This window comes from Oncorhynchus keta, chromosome 19 (genome assembly GCF_023373465.1).
Source record: "Oncorhynchus keta strain PuntledgeMale-10-30-2019 chromosome 19, Oket_V2, whole genome shotgun sequence".
NCBI lineage: Eukaryota > Metazoa > Chordata > Actinopteri > Salmoniformes > Salmonidae > Oncorhynchus > Oncorhynchus keta.
In genome coordinates, this window is record NC_068439.1 from 26,578,556 (window position 1) to 26,595,382 (window position 16,827).

Consider the following 16,827-nt stretch of genomic DNA (forward strand, 5'->3'; position numbering starts at 1 on the left):
TACTTGCGTACTATTGTTTGTACAGATGAGGTCTACAATTCTTTTACTGAGGTCTTGGCTGATTTGTTTTGATTTCCCCATGATGTCAAGCAAAAAAAAGGCACTGAGTTTGAAGGTAGGCCTTGAAATACATCCACAGGTACACCTCCAAGACTCAAATGATGTCATGTAGCCTATCAGAAGGTTCTAAAGCCATGACATAATTGTGTTATTAGCAGTTCACTCAATCTTAAGCCCAATTAATATTCAACTGTCTTACCCTTCACTAACCACAATACATGTGTTCTCTCTCTCTCTGTCGCTTTAGCAACACAATCGACATGCATGCAACCATGGGGAAAAACAGATGAGGTTGGCTTAGATAGTTGACAACATGTATATTTCGTCTCCAATGTTTATTGCAAACAAATACATTTGCACAATAATTACTTGTTGTCTCAAATACATCATTAGAGTTGTTGGTTAGCTGCTACCGAATTTTTTGCCATATTTGCATTGACATGAAATCAGTCAAAACACCTCAAAACAAGACATGATATCAATGAGGAACCTGGGACTAAACACCTTACTACAAGCATTTCGCTACACCCGCAATAACATCTGCTACATATGTGTATGTGACAAATTGTCACGCCCTGACCTTAGAGAGCCTTTTTATGTCTCTATTTGGTTTGGTCAGGGTGTGATTTGCGTGGGCATTCTATGTGTTGTATTTCTTTGTGTTTGGCTGAGTGTGGTTCCCAATCAGAGGCATCTGTCTATCGTTGTCTCTGATTGGGAATCATACTTAGGTAGCCTTTTTTCCCATCTATGTTGTGGGATCTTGTCCTTGTATTGTTGCTGTTGAGCCCTACAAGGCTGTACGTTTCGTTGGTTCTCTCGTTCTTGGTTTTCTGGTGATCATTAAAGAATATGATTAACCTACCCCACGCTGCATCTTGGTCCACTTCTTCAGACGAGCGTCACACAAATAAAATGTGAATTTAACATTTTATTTGATAACATGATGAAACATGCTGAAATGGGCCACTTACAATTCCCCACATATCAGTTTGTCATTCTTGTTATCAATCTGGCCATCCAGAATCACAACAGGCTGACTTCTGCCCCATGGAAGCTCACAAATTGTTTGTGACATTGTCAGCCAACCCATCTATGTAGCTACTTGCTACATAATTGTATTGTAAACACACACAAAATTGATTCACTTACTCCTGCAAATACAACAACCGTCTCTGTGTTTGCTGAGCTGCATCTCTCGACCTCTTCCTCAATAATTAATCATCTATGTCCATCTTATACAATGCCTTGCGAATGTATTCACCCCCTTGGCATTTTTCCTATTTTGTTGCCTTACATCCTGGAGTTAAAATGTTTTTGGGGGGGTTGTATCTGTCACGCCTTTGTCTTAGTATTTTGTGTTTTCGTTAAATATTTGGTCAGGCCAGGGTGTGACATGGGTTTATTGTATTGTCATATTGGGGTTGTTGTAGGCATTGGGATTGTGGTTGATTAGGGGTGTGTCTAGTATAGGCTTGGCTGCCTGAGGCGGTTCTCAATCAGAGTCAGGTGATTCTTGTTGTCTCTGATGGGGAACCGTATTTAGGTAGCCGGGGTTTCACTGTGTATTTCGTGGGTGATTGTTCCTGTCTCTGTGTAGTGTTCACCAGATAGGCTGTAATTAGGTTTCATGTTCCGTTTGTTGTTTTGTATTTGTATAGTTATGTTCATGTATCGCGATTCATTTATTAAAGACATGAGTAACCACCACGCTGCATTTCGGTCCGACTCTCTTTCGACAAACGAAGAACGCCGTTACAGTATCATTTGATTTACACAACATGCCTACCACTTTGAGGATGTAAAATATGTTTTATTGTGAAACAAACAAGAATTAAGACAAAAAAACAGAACTTGAGTGTGCATAACTATTCAACCCCCCCCGAAGTCAATACTTTATAGAGCCACCTTTTGCAGCAATTACAGCTGCAAGTCTCTTTGGGTATGTCTCTATAAGCTTGGCACATCTAGCCACTGGGATTTTTGCTCATTCTTCAAGGCAAAACTTCTCCATCTCCTTCAAGTTGGATGGGTTCCACTGGTGTACAGCAATATTTAAGTCATACCACAGATTCTCAATTGGATTGAGGTCTGGGCTTTGACTAGGCCATTCCAAGACATTTAAATCTTTCCCCTTAAACCACTCAAGTTTTGCTTTAGCGGTATGCTTAGGGTCATTGTCCTGCTGGAAGGTGAACTTCCGTCCCAGTCTCAAATCTCTGGTAGACTGAAACAGGTTTCCCTCAAGATTATCCATGTATTTAGCGCCATCCATCATTCCTTTAATTCTGACCAGTTTCCCAGTCCCTGCAGATGACAAACATCCCCACAGCATGATGCTGCCACCACCATGCTTCACTGTGGGGATGTTGTTCTCGGGGTGATGAGAGATGTTGGGTTTGCGCCAGACATAACGTTTTCCTTGATGGCCAAAAAGCTCAATTCTAGTCTCATCTGACCAGAGTACCTTCTTCCATATGTTTGGGGAGTCACCCACATGCCTTTTGGCGAACACCAAACGTGTTTGCTTATTTTCTTCTCTTCCATAAAGCCCAGCTCTGTGGCGTGTTCGGCTTAAAGTGGACCTATGGATAGATACTCCAATCTCATCTGTGGAGCTTTGCAGCTCCTTCAGGGTTACCTTTGGTCTCTTTGTTGCCTCTCTGATTAATGCCCTCCTTGCCTGGTCCGTGAATTTTGGTGGGCGGCCCTCTTGGCAGGTTTGTGGTGGTCCCATTTCTTTAAAAAAAATTATAATAGATTTAATGGTGAACCGTGGTATGTTCAAAGTTTCTGAGATTTTTTTATAACCCAACCCTGATCTGTACTTCTCCACAACTTTGTCCCTGACCTGTTTGGAGAGCTCCTTGGTGTTCATGGTGCCGCTTGCTTGGTGGTGCCCCTTGCTGAGTGGTGTTACAGACTCTGGGGCTTTTCAGAACAGGTGTATGTATACTGAGATCATGTGACACTTAAATTGCACACAGGTGGACTTTATTTAATGTATTATCTTATTTAAGGGCTTTATAGCAAAGGGGGGAATACATATGCATGCACCATTTTTCTGTTTTTTATTATTTTGAAACAAAATTTTTTTCTTCACTTCACTAATTTTGACTATTTTATGTATGTCCATTACATGAAATCCAAATCAAATCTATTTAAATTACAGGTTGTAATGCAACAAAACAGGAAAAATGCCAAGGGGGATGAATACTTTTGCAAGGCACTGTATATATTGCTTTGTTTTTTCTACAGATACGGTAGCTAGCTACTGTAATTTAGCTGATGTTAACAAAAGTAGCTAATGTCATATTAGCCTTAAGATAGGTAGCTAGCTTTATTGTAATTTTTTTGCATATTCGGACAGTACTTGATTAGACAGTAATTGGTTAGTTAGTGATACTTGTCGGATGGTGAACTGAGTTCCAGCAGTTGGATTCAGTGTCTAGATAGCTAATCAATTACTGTCAAAATCCTGCTCATGAAATGTACTGGATAGCTAATGTTAGCAGCACTGCTAGCTAGACTGGGTAGTCCCTAACGTTAGTTAGTATTTTATCGTATCTGTCAGTGCAGCTTTTGAGTCAACAACAAGTTACTCAAATCTGGCTTATTGTGAGTTCAGTATCTCTGAATAACATCATCATGGGTTAACAAAATGTCATATTGTAGTTGCAAGCTAATGAAGGTTACCAACGACCTTCTCATCTTTGCACTCTCTCCCTCAGAGAATTAACATTTCTTTGGATGAATCAAAAATTACTTTGGAAAACAACTTCGACTCCACCTCCTAAAGTGCCACACAGAAATGTTGGTTTTAAGCAGCACTAAAAAGGCAGGGCAGGCCAGGGATCATGATTGGATTATTCATTGCAGTGTGTAATGCAGTGTAGACTAGTTTGTTTTACATCATCCCAGCAGGGATTCAGTGCCCCGAAAGCCCGGGTCTGGTGATGTCAATGCTCTGGTAAACGTATTTATTTAGTGTTATATGAACGGGTGGGTCTAATCCTGGTTGCTGAATGGTTAAAACCGCTTCCCTGCCGGTGACTATTCCACAAGTTACCAGAGTCTAAGGCTATGACGTTGAAATGCCTATTTAGACTGTCCATCTCAATGCGCAATCCATTGTCTCATCAACCCAGCCAGTCAATTTATCAACTTGATCTCCACAATAAAAAGCATCTAGACATTATCTCCCATTTCTTTTAGACTAGCATTTGGTTTTTAACAGCGGAGATTTGTATAAACCTTGCTCTCCGTTTCTCTGACATTTGCAACATTGTTTCAATGTTGAAATCTTTCCAGCTTCTGTTTTAAGTGATTGTGTTAGCTGTGTTGTTGGCTAGCTCCTCTGAACAACAGTGTCCTGACGAAAGAGCAAATTTCCTATTCCAGGCGAAATTGTACATCATTGTTACGGATGTATCCAAATGTAAATGTCACTAGAAAACAGCTTAAACAAATGCAAATGTAGCTGCTGTTATTCTGGCTGCACTGCTTGATGTGATAGTAAATTATCCGTATTTGGCTAGATAGCAAGCAAGGGATAAGAACGTTGCTAGCCAGTATGATAATGGAACATTTAGAATGAACGACTGGGTTGTGTCCATTGATGCAGAACAAAAATAGTTAACGACTGGGTCACGTCTCTGGCAACCGAACTGATAGAACGAATGACCAGCCAGCTTGGGTAGCAACCTTAGATTTGTGTGGTGACTATAACTTGTGGAAGGATGAAACAGTATGAATAAATTCATCAAAATAATGTTTATTTGAATATGTTGGTAACCCGTTGTATAAAAGTGATAATGCCCTTGAAGCTGGTTTTCGGGCCTAACAACACCCGTGGCAATATATCCTTCAAACACCAGCTTCTTGGGCAATATCACTTAAATGGTTACACTGTTCCAAATGTTCAGACAAAATTATAATATTGTAATCTAAGAGCAACTATTTGCACACATAATACTCACCTAACGCCTGCCTTTTTTGTGATCTCAGATCTTTGTGTTCCACAGATCTGACTTCCCTTTACCTCCTGTTTCTACAATAAACATTCACCCGTTTCGAGTTTCCTTTATGCCTCCTCCGCATCCATTTTGGTGTCGATATAAATGTGTATGGAGTTTGTTATAACCATTTTATTGACGTCATTATGATAGGCTATAGGTCAGGCCTTGATGATGCTTACGTGTTTCACGTAAAGAGAGCAAGGGTTGCGGAAATAGGGGATGTTTCTCCTCAACAAATTAGGGATATCGGTAACAGAGATGTTCAGTAAGAAAATAAATGGCTGAAATGATATTCAGCACAATGAACACTTGCTCTGCTGTGGTGCCTTTTTGCTGCAGTAGGGAGGAGAGCAAGACAACGTGTGCCAGTCACACAAGCTGATTACATTTAAAAGCTCACAGCAAATGCCACTTTTGTGTTCATATATTTGTTCTAGATACCAACATAAAGCACAACAATGGTGGAAGGGAACAAACAGGTTGTAAATGTCCTTTTAGAGTGTGGTTGCTTGGTTGCTTGGTTGGTTGCTTGGTTGGTTTGAGCTCCAGGCCCCTGATCACCTTAAAACACTGGTCTCTGCTCCACTTCCTTTACTGTGTGTCTGGGACTGTGCTTTTCTATCACATTACCTACTTACCGATTGCCACAGGGAGCCTATGGTCATTTTGCAAATACACACACACACACACACATACACATTCTCTCATCCACACACACATACACACATATACACACACATACACACACATACACACACATACACATTCTTTCATCCACACACACATTCTCTCATCCACACACGCACACACACACAGGCACATACACAGTAAGAAGAGTCTGCTTTAATTGTGCATCTAACAGCCTTCTTACAAGACCATTATGCAGTTCTAGTGCATGGTCACAATGTGATATTACAGCACTGCTTAACAGCTGTCTTGCTCTCTGCAGTGCCGGCTCTGCTCTCCAGCACCAATGGTTTCAGCCCAAGGCAAGCATACTGAGTAGTCATGTTAGTGATGACTCTGTTTTACGGCCCTGTACTTATAGTAGGGGAATAGAGGACAGGATCCCAACTGTATGAGCCAACATACGGTCAGATGTATAGTGTTTGATCAAATCAATAAAAACGTTTAAATACATTTTTTTTTAAATTTAAGTTTAGTGCCTGAAATCGGGGACTGTCAGCTAATGATGCCCTTGTTGAATGGGTTCTGACTGAATATATAGCAAAAGTAATGTATTTGAAGAGGTTGGCAGTAGTGATATTGATTCAAAAGAAAACGGAGAGTTGTTGTTCTGTAAGAAAGAGCAATAGTTTCACATTCTCCATTGCATTCAAGTATTACAAAAAAGTCATCAATGACAAAAAATTTAAAAAATTAAAATAAATGTTCAGAGGAAATATTTAAATGCATACAAGGTTACAGTGGCTGCACGGGATGTGGTTAGCTATGAGTATTGTCTTGTGAAGATCCCGTTTCTTATTAGTTACAGCTGGCCAATCAATACTGCAGGAAGATTGTATCCTCTCGCTGATAATACTTTACTCAATTGGAGGTTAACTGTATGTATGCCCAGGGTCACTCCTCCACTGTCCTTCCTTCTCTCTCCTTCTTATAGAACCGTCGACTCTCCCTCTCTTTCTGTTCCCTTTCTCCATCGTCTTTCATGAGGGATATTTTCATTCAACCCATTATAGTCTGCCGGACTTCATTCTTCCCCTAGAATTACATCTCAGGAAAAGCTTTGCAGTTTCTTTACCATGGATATGATTGGAGGTGTTCAATAAGAGCGAAGTAGAACGTTAGGAAGCTCATCTCTTCTCCAATCTTTTGTCGACTCTCTTTTGCAAAAGAAGACTCAATTAGATTTTCTAATATTAACATCAACTCAGTCGTCCAATAGGCTAAGTAGAAGGTTGTTTTTTAACAGTATGAAATGTGTGTCGTGTGAAAAATATAAACCATATAATTTCATTGTAAAGTTTCATTGTGGTATATGTTAAGTATGAGCAATACCTTCACTTTTTTGGCAGACCTTAAGTAGGACAACTTTATATATGTGATATCATGTCATGTTATTCAAGTATGAAACTCTTTAATGTACTGCGGTGAATGTCATAGCTCAAACTATGGTTGATGTCTTGGTAATAAACTTACGCCTAGTGAAACCTTGATTTCTGCTAATCAGTACTCAGATGTAGCAATAATAATTATAATCATGTTAGTTATTACATTTTGATAGTTTAATTTGATCATATAGTCTTCTCTCATGCTCATCATTAACATGCACATCCTAAACTGGGGTCACGAGGCGCAGTATTTCCCCTGGCATTATGTACTGTAGGTTGAACCAAACTCTGTTGCTCCCCACATAAAATCATTTTGTTTCAATTTAAGATATTGCTAAGGGGCTCTGGATATTGATTTCAGGGGGTGTTAATAAGGGGTGTGTTTATCTGTTAGACTAAAGGCTGACATGTTGTCACCCCTATCTGTGGTGTTTGCATTAAGTCTTAGACCATGTCTTCATTTGTTTCAACAGAACGATACGGTACTTAACTATAGCCACACAATCAATGTTCTCTTTATTAGAATATATACTGTAGCATCACAGCACTGTAAAGACTTTTAATATTCCATAGATGAAAACAGTCTGCCATCGCTAAAGGACAGTAAATATTGGTTTTCCAGCCTAAGGAGCTATAGATTGCTGTTGTAGTTAAAAGTGCAATACGCAGAAATCACTCCGTCGTTCCCTGGTTCTTAAAATTAAAATATTTTGCCTAATTTTAGTTTGTGACAAAAAGTATAGTGTAGAGAATCATTGTATAAAGCACATAGAACAGGTCTACCGCTTCTTAGACTTGCTTTCAATGAGAATGACAGATCTAGAACTCACATTCTATGTGACTTTGGCCGGGTCGCCAAAATGTTACATATTGCAGCTTGTATATCTTTTTAGACTGCATCAGTTGTAACAATTTTAAGGCATCCATTTTGTTCTCAAAGTCTTAATGAATGGATGAGTTTGGACTATGCTGCTTTCTATTGGTGTTCTCTGTTTTCTATTAGTTGAAGAAAAACTTCCACTCCATCATATCTTCTGGATCCTATTACCTTTATAGTGCAATACTTTTGACCAGACCTCTATGTAGTGGGCTTGGCTGGGCAAAACAAGTGCCCAACTGCATATAGGAAATAGGGTGCTATTTCAAAATCACCACTAAATGATGTATGAGGGGATTTTGGCATGTCATTGGTGACAGCAGTCCATTCAGAGATGAGTTGTGATGGTTATCAGGTAGCTGAGATGTGATGGTTCTCAGGTAGCTGAGATGTGATGGTTATCAGGTAGCTGAGATGTGATGGTTCTCAGGTAGCTGAGATGTGATGGTTATCAGGTAGCTGAGATGTGATGGTTCTCAGGTAGCTGAGATGTGATGGTTATCAGGTAGCTGAGATGTGATGGTTATCAGGTAGCTGAGATGTGATGGTTATCAGCTAGCTGAGTTGTGATGGTTATCAGCTAGCTGATTTGTGATGGTTATCAGGTAGCTGAGTTGTGAGGGTTATCAGGTAGCTGAGTTGTGATGGTTATCGGCTAGCTGAGTTGTGATGGTTATCGGCTATCTGATTAGTGATGGTTTTCGGCTAGCTGAGTTGTGATGGTATCAGCTAGCTGAGTTGTGATGGTTATCAGCTAGCTGAGTTGTGATGGTTATCCGCTAGCTGAGTTGTGATGGTTATTGGCTATCTGAGTTGTGATGTTATCGGTTAGCTGAGTTGTGATGGTTATTGGCTAGCTGAGATGTGATGGGTATCGGCTAACTGAGATGTGATGCGTATCGGGTAGCTGAGATGTGATGCGTATCGGCTAGCTGAGATGTGATGGTATCAGGTAGCTGAGATGTGATGGGTATCAGCTCGCTGAGATGTGATGGGTATCGGCTAGCTGAGATGTGATGGGTATCAGCTAGCTGAGATGTGATGGGTATCAGCTAGCTGAGTTGTGATGGTTATTGGCTATCTGAGTTGTGATGTTATCGGTTAGCTGAGTTGTGATGGTTATTGGCTAGCTGAGATGTGATGGGTATCGGCTAACTGAGATGTGATGCGTATCGGGTAGCTGAGATGTGATGCGTATCGGCTAGCTGAGATGTGATGGTATCAGGTAGCTGAGATGTGATGGGTATCAGCTCGCTGAGATGTGATGGGTATCGGCTAGCTGAGATGTGATGGGTATCAGCTAGCTGAGATGTGATGGGTATCAGCTAGCTGAGATGTGATGGGTATCAGCTAGCTGAGATGTGATGGGTATCAGCTAACTGAGATGTGATGGGTATCGGCTAGCTGAGATGTGATGGGTATCAGCTCGCTGAGATGTGATGGGTATCAGCTAGCTGAGATGTGATGGGTATCGGCTAGCTGAGATGTGATGGGTATCAGCTAGCTGAGTTGTGATGGTTATCAGCTAACTGAGTTGTGATGGTTATCAGGTAGCTGAGTTGTGAGGGTTATCAGGTAGCTGAGTTGTGATGGTTATCGGCTATCTGATTTGTGATGGTTTTCGGCTAGCTGAGTTGTGATGGCTATCTGCTAGCTGAGTTGTGATGGTTATCCGCTAGCTGAGTTGTGATGGTTATTGGCTATCTGAGTTGTGATGTTATCGGTTAGCTGAGATGTGATGGGTATCGGCTAGCTGAGATGTGATGGTATCAGGTAGCTGAGATGTGATGGTATCAGGTAGCTGAGATGTGATGGGTATCAGCTAGCTGAGTTGTGATGGTTATCAGCTGGCTGAGTTGTGATGGTTATCAGCTAGCTTGCAGTAGAGACAGACTAACAGTATTGTGACCTGGAGTGGAGGTCAACCAGCCTCTATAGGTGCACATTAGTCCTCTTGCTGCTTGGGTCAAATGGTATCCTGCTATAGTGCCTGTGTGTGTTTGTGTGTGTGTGTTTGTGCATTTATTGGTTCATGTGTGCGTACATGTTTGTGTGTGTCATTCCATAGAATCTGCTGTTTATGATTGATGAACCACTGTGTCGACTGCTGTTGCATTGTGTAATGACTTACATCCTGAACACACAGAGCATGTACAGCTCTCTCTGACCCAGCCATATCCCTATACCTATAGCCTAGGCCCAGGGGAAGCCATCTGTCTGAGCCTGGCCTATAGTCAGCTGTGAGGCTCAGGCCTCTGCTGGCCAGAGTGCTGTCCATGTTTACCAGATGCACCGTCCGTCCCCCAAGGTAAACTACCCATCTGGCAGCACTGAGCCTCAGCAGACACACTGGCCCATGGCCCAAAGCATGCTGTAAAATGGAGTCAAACACATTGGCCCAAGGCCCAAAGCATGCTGGATGATGAAGTCAGATAAACTGCCCAAAGCTTAGTCGATCGATGTGTGTGTGTGTATATTGTGTGGTGGCTGTCTATAGAGGACAATGGACAAACAGTAAGTATGGATAAATATCCACATTTTAGTGTGCCATCACATCATGCAAATTAATGAGCTCAACAACAACAAAAAATACACATTATTGCATATGCTATTAAAGGGAAAGGAAAGGGAAGGGGGATACCTAGCCAGTTGTGCAACTGAATGCATTCAACTGAAATGTGTCTTCCGCATTTAACCCAACCCCTCTGAATTAGAGCGTTGCGTAGGGCTGCCTTAATCAATATCCATGTATTCGGCCCTGTTCAGTAGGCTAATCTTCCTTCATATTTTATCTCAATTAATCTGTAAACATTTCCATTGACTTAAACCAGATGCAGAGAAGATTTCTGATCAATACATTTGTATTGTAATCTCCTTATGTAATCAATGAAATTGTGTATGTTTAGTAGCAATATGTAGTTTAATGGGAACTAATGAATTTGGTATTTCAAAGTATTTCAAGCAGTCAGGGCTTACGGCTATTCTTCATACGCAGGTTCAGAGTGGAATACTGTACCCATTACCCTGTGGTCAATAGAAACAAGGCTAAAATAGAGGTTGTAAAATGTCACCTGTAACTACTATAATTATTCATTATAATCCACATAATTAATTCACATTTCCTGTTGCTGCAGGATTATTTTCCTGTTGTAGCAAACTGGCTCAAATTAAGATCCTACTTCTGGCCAGTGCGCAAAGAACACACACTACAGAAATGATATGATAATGTTCTACTCTACTCCAAGCTAGGTTCAAATGGCTTTTAATGTGCAATCTCAAAACATACCCCAGGTCATTCAATGTTTTGATTTTGTTTCTTTTTTTTTCTCTACACCAAGAGCCTTATGGGAACCATATAGGCATATTTCCCCCCTACACAATGATATGTTTAAACTTGTCTGTAGGGAGGAAGTCAATTCTTGTCCAAAGAGCAAACTTATTGGTAGCGAAACCTTATTTTCTACATATCGACCCCGGAGTGCCTCGGCCCACAAAATGCAAAAACCCTGGGCAAGACGGATCTGCTGTCATGTCTTACAGTAGAAATCAGCCAATCAATGTCACTTTCCGCCGCCGGGGCCTGAATGAACCTAATTCCGCTCATCTTGGCTAAATGGTGAAATCCTGGGGGTTCATCAATCATCAATCCAAGCAGCGCTCTGTGTTTAATAGTCTGGTCTTTATTCACTGAATAGCCACTGCATTTATCTATCTGGGGGAGCCAAGTGGAAATCCCTTCTACTATCTGACTGACAAAGAGAGAGAGAGAGAGAGAGAGAGAGAGAGAGAGAGAGAGAGAGAGAGAGAGAGAGAGAGAGAGAGAGAGAGAGAGAGAGAGAGAGAGAGAGAGAGAGAATGGATCGCTGTGTTCTGTCTCTCACATTCTAACTCCCAAATGGGGGCTGTCTGCTACTTTTTTAAATTGAAGATCGTTGGAAGATGGATTACCAGTATCTCCCCACTTTAGAATCCCTTTTGATCGGTCAGTTTTGTAGAAAGCTGTGTGCTGGGCCTGAATGTGAAGTCAATATTTTCAGAATCTGGTATTAATATCTGCTGATGTGTCTCGTTGCCTGTTTAGATACATGTTTAATTGTCTCTAGTACTACCGTGTCTCCTGTAACAGCCTCTAAATGTATGACAAACCAGTTAGAGAAACGTATCTCCTCTTCTCTCTTTGTTTCAGGTGACAAGTGTACATGCTTCCAAGGGAGACCTCCTCAAATCGGGCAGCCCCAAGTCAACATTAAAACACATATGGACAGAAAGCGGCAAGGACCTGTCAATCAGCAGGTTGCTGTCACAGACTCTCCATGGCAAAGAGAACACCACGGCCCTGGACCTGCGCTACGACACCCCGGAGCCCTACTCCGAGCAGGACCTCTGGGACTGGCTGAGGAACTCTACCGACCTCCAGGATTCTAGACCTAGAGCCAAACGGCGGCCTATGGTCAAGACAGGCAAGTTCAAGAAGATGTTTGGATGGGGAGACTTCCACTCCAACATCAAGACAGTCAAGCTCAACCTCCTCATCACCGGGAAGATTGTGGACCACGGCAACGGAACCTTCAGCGTCTACTTCAGACACAACTCCACAGGCCAGGGAAACGTGTCTGTGAGTCTCGTCCCGCCAACGAAGATCGTGGAGTTCGATGTGGCAGCCCAGCAGTCCGTGATTGACGCCAAGGACTCCAAGTCCTTCAACTGCCGCATCGAGTACGAGAAGGTGGAGAAGGGTGCCAGGAACACGCTGTGTAACTTCGACCCATCCAAGACATGTTACCAGGAGCAGACTCAGAGCCACGTCTCCTGGCTCTGTTCCAAGCCCTTTAAAGTAATCTGCATCTACATCTCCTTCTACAGCACTGACTACAAGCTGGTGCAGAAAGTCTGCCCGGACTACAACTACCACAGTGAAACTCCCTACTTCCCCTCTGGCTGACCACTCCCACAACAACAACCCCAATGTGGAGCAGAAAGTTACTTAGTGGGGCTTCTTATTTTTCCCCACCCAGAGAAATATATGTTAGCTGTAATGTTCTGAACATAAAAGAATGTGTCAAATGAATTAATTACCTATATATGAAATGAAGACTTTTGATGACAATACAGAAAGTAAAGATTTATGGGAGCAGTACTTTTTTTCTTTCAAATGTTGTGCAAAACCATTATTATTTGTATAATTATAATTATGTTATTAGTATACAAATACTATGACTAAACAAATAATATTGATTATAATCCATTTGATTTATTGTTTTCATACCTTTTTTCCATCAATGATTTCATAGATGCATAATGTGTACATATTTGAGGTTGATAGTTCCATTTGTAACTAAGTAAAATCAGCATTTCATGTAAGTCTTATTAGTTTGTAACAACTTTTTATGTTATGTTAGGTAAATTTGCTTGGTCCAGTTTGTTTCTAAATGCCTAGATTTTCTCCTTTTAGTATTTCTTACTTTGCTCCTCAGGGCCACCATACTTTCTGTATGAAAGTTCAGTTCTGTGAGCTACCAATTGGACAGCAACGTACAGGATCCTGTGTTTTGTTTGCACCTGCAATACTCTTCATTCAAAGTAGTTCAATTCCGCTCTCTCAGAAATAACAGTCCAGACTCTTATCCTTGAAGGCCTTCAAGATCCCCACACATTTCCAAACCCTTCGACCCCAAAGGCGAGAGAGCTGAAGAAGAGGAGTGTGTTGGTGTGCAATCGAAGCATCAGGTGGAGATGGTCCCATGGCCTGACGGACTTAACATTGAGCTAGCATTGAGCAGGCTTCTCCCGCAGGCATGTTTTATAAAAAAAAATATTTAAAACATTAAGCATTTTACATGTTCAGAAATGATGCTGTTCATTCTTCAGCTTATTTGGAGTGTCCCTGTATAAATCTTGGCTCAGATTATTATTAGAAAATCACAGCCTTATTAGGTTTATTGTCAATATTCAGTTTTGATTGACTTGGGGCTTTGCTCATTGTCATTGACTTAATAAAACATGTAATGTAATGAATGTTATGTCTTAGAGAGCCTAATTTGTATGAATGGTTTGTATTGTACATAGTTTATCCCGAATTGACCTGCGTCTGTATATGCCCACATACAGCTATATCCCTCTTCCCACAAACTCTCTCTTTCTCGTTCTCTCCTTCTCTTGCTCTCTCGCTCTCACTCACTCACTCACTCTCTCTCCCTTTCTCTCTCATTCCATTAATACTCATTATTGGTCCCTCAAACAAAGACACTGATGTTGCTGATGATGTAGACGTGAATCCTTGAAAACAGCTACCCTGTACATACGCTGTAGAACTGTCTAAATATATTATACGTACTCATCAACTGTATGACTAAAACATTTATTTATGGGGGACGGATGGGATGGAGGTGTACATATGAATAAAAATACTGTACGTTTTATCAGTTTAATGTTCTTGAGTGTGATTTCTTTATATGCGTGTCTCAATGATTATAATGATGGTAGGATTTCAAGGTCAATAGATATTAAGGATATCTCAATTGCCAGACATTGAAGCATGTACAATAATTATTCTCAACATAATTGAGTCTATCAACATGCTGTACCTAATAGTGCATAGTATACATTTAATCGATTTCCTCAGTGTTCACACATCTCAGTCCAAAGATACAGATCAAACTGAGCTCCATGCTTTTCTTAGCGCATCATAATGTCACATAATCTGTAACATTTTAATAAGATATATAAAAATAAATGTTATCCTGATCTACCATTCCTTATAGAGCCTATAAATTCTGGAACTTCTTAGAATTGGTTCTTGATCTTCCTGATCAAGACAAGAACCAAACTTTTTCCAACTTCATCAAAGCAAAACTGATCACACCATTCATCCAAATTCACTCCAAGACCAATCAGAAGACCATACAATACATATACAGTAAGCTCTATACTTCCTGAGTTTAAGCTTCAATTCTTCCCAGAGTCACTCTGGTCTATGATACCTGCTTTCCTTATAGTCTACAGAGAGAAGTTGTGCATGGAAGCCAAGTTGTGTTCCAGTCCCTGTCAGAGAGATTGAGGAGATTGTGAGTGAGTGCCGTTTGGAGTCAATAGCAGATAGCAGCGTCTGTTGTGGGACTCCTCGGTGCAGTGGCACCTGCCATGGAAGCCTCGTAGTCGGCAGTTAGGATCAGCACTCGGCTTTACAGCGATTAGAACCCTCTGGAGGAGAAATCCGCTCCTCGCTGCGTTTATCTGGCTCACAATTTATCAGTAATTAAAGTGTGTGCCAGGTTTGTGTGTTCATCGGCTGTCTGCAGGGTGCTTTTACAGCCGGCCTCATTAAGGAGTAGGCCTCCTAAAGTTTAGCCCTGAATTATTCACTTTTAACAAGTCTACAGGGATGTACTCTAATGTGTGATATTCGGCATATGTTTTGAACGTATACACTCAAACATACTGTATTACAGACAAATTGTTCCACAAGGAATAGTAGTGTAACGACCCTGGGTTTATAAGCGCGGAAATCGACGCTGCCCCTCGAGCTTGCTGTTGCGGCACCCTCGAAGATCGAGGGTTCGAGACCTGCTCTCTGCCTGTTTCATTACACTGGTGTCAGAAGTGATCGGACCTCGCATCCACGACAGTGCATGTACTTAGCCGGTGAGCGCGTTCCTGTAAGTCTTAGATTCTCAAGCTAGCGCGAAGACGCGCTCTTTGAAAGGAGGTAGTAGTGTAACGATAAAGCGCGGAAATAGCCTCTGCCGTTCGAACATGCTTTCGCGGCACAGTCGATAGCGCGCCGGTCCTCTGGCTCGAAGCTCCCTGCTGTTTCCTTACAGTATGTCAACATGTGTGTATGCAGCCACTATCTTTATCTATAAGATTCAGATTGAATTTATCTGACCATACTAATCGAGACAATATTAAATGGAAATCTCGCCTCTACTCTATTTCACTATATATGTCCATTTAATGTCGCCTCTGCTCTATTTCACTATATATGTCCATTTAATGTCACCTTTGCTCTGTTTCACTATATATGTCCATTTAATGTCACGTCTGCTCTATTTCACTATATATGTCCATTTAATGTCACCTTTGCTCTATTTAACTATATATGTCCATTTAATGTCACGTCTGCTCTATTTCACTATATATGTCCATTTAATGTCACCTTTGCTCTATTTAACTATATATGTCCATTTAATGTCACCTCTGCTCTATTTCACTATATATGTCCATTTAATGTCACGTCTGCTCTATTTCACTATATATGTCCATTTAATGGCACCTTTGCTTTATTTAACTATATATGTCCATTTAATGTCACCTCTGCTCTATTTCACTATATATGTCACGTCTGCTCTATCATGTGGGAACAGCAGACTGGTATAGGGATTGATTGAATATGTCCGTAAACACACCAGCCAGCTGGTCTGCGCATGCTCTGAGGGCGCAGCTGGGGATGCCGTCTGGGCCTGCAGCCTTGCGAGGGTTAACACGTTTAAATGTTTTACTCACCTCGGCTGCAGTGAAGGAGAGGCCGCATGTTTTGGTTGCAGGTTGTGTCAGTGGCACTGTATTGTCCTCAAAACGGGCAAAAAAGTTATTTAGTCTGCCTGGGAGGAAGACATCCTGGTCCGTGACGGGGCTGGTTTTCTTTTTGTAATCTGTGATTGACTGTAGACCCTGCCACATACCTCTTGTGTCTGAGCCGTTGAATTGAGAATCTAGTTTGTCTCTATACTGACGCTTAGCTTGTTTGATTGCCTTGCGGAGGGAATAGCTACACTGTTTGTATTCGGTCATGTTACCGGTC

At 41.3% G+C, this 16,827-nt stretch overlaps 1 protein-coding gene across 1 annotated transcript in view; it reads left to right on the top strand.

Moving 5' to 3' along the window:
• LOC118378464 (neurexophilin-1-like) overlaps window positions 1-14,441 on the top strand; it is a 53,421-nt gene extending 38,980 nt beyond the window's left edge. The window contains exon 2 of the mRNA XM_035765454.2: window positions 12,214-14,441. Within this exon, the coding sequence (XP_035621347.1) occupies window positions 12,214-12,969 (756 nt within the window). The 3' untranslated portion in view covers window positions 12,970-14,441. The remainder of the gene's footprint in view (window positions 1-12,213) is intronic.
• Window positions 14,442-16,827: the final 2,386 nt, after the last annotated feature.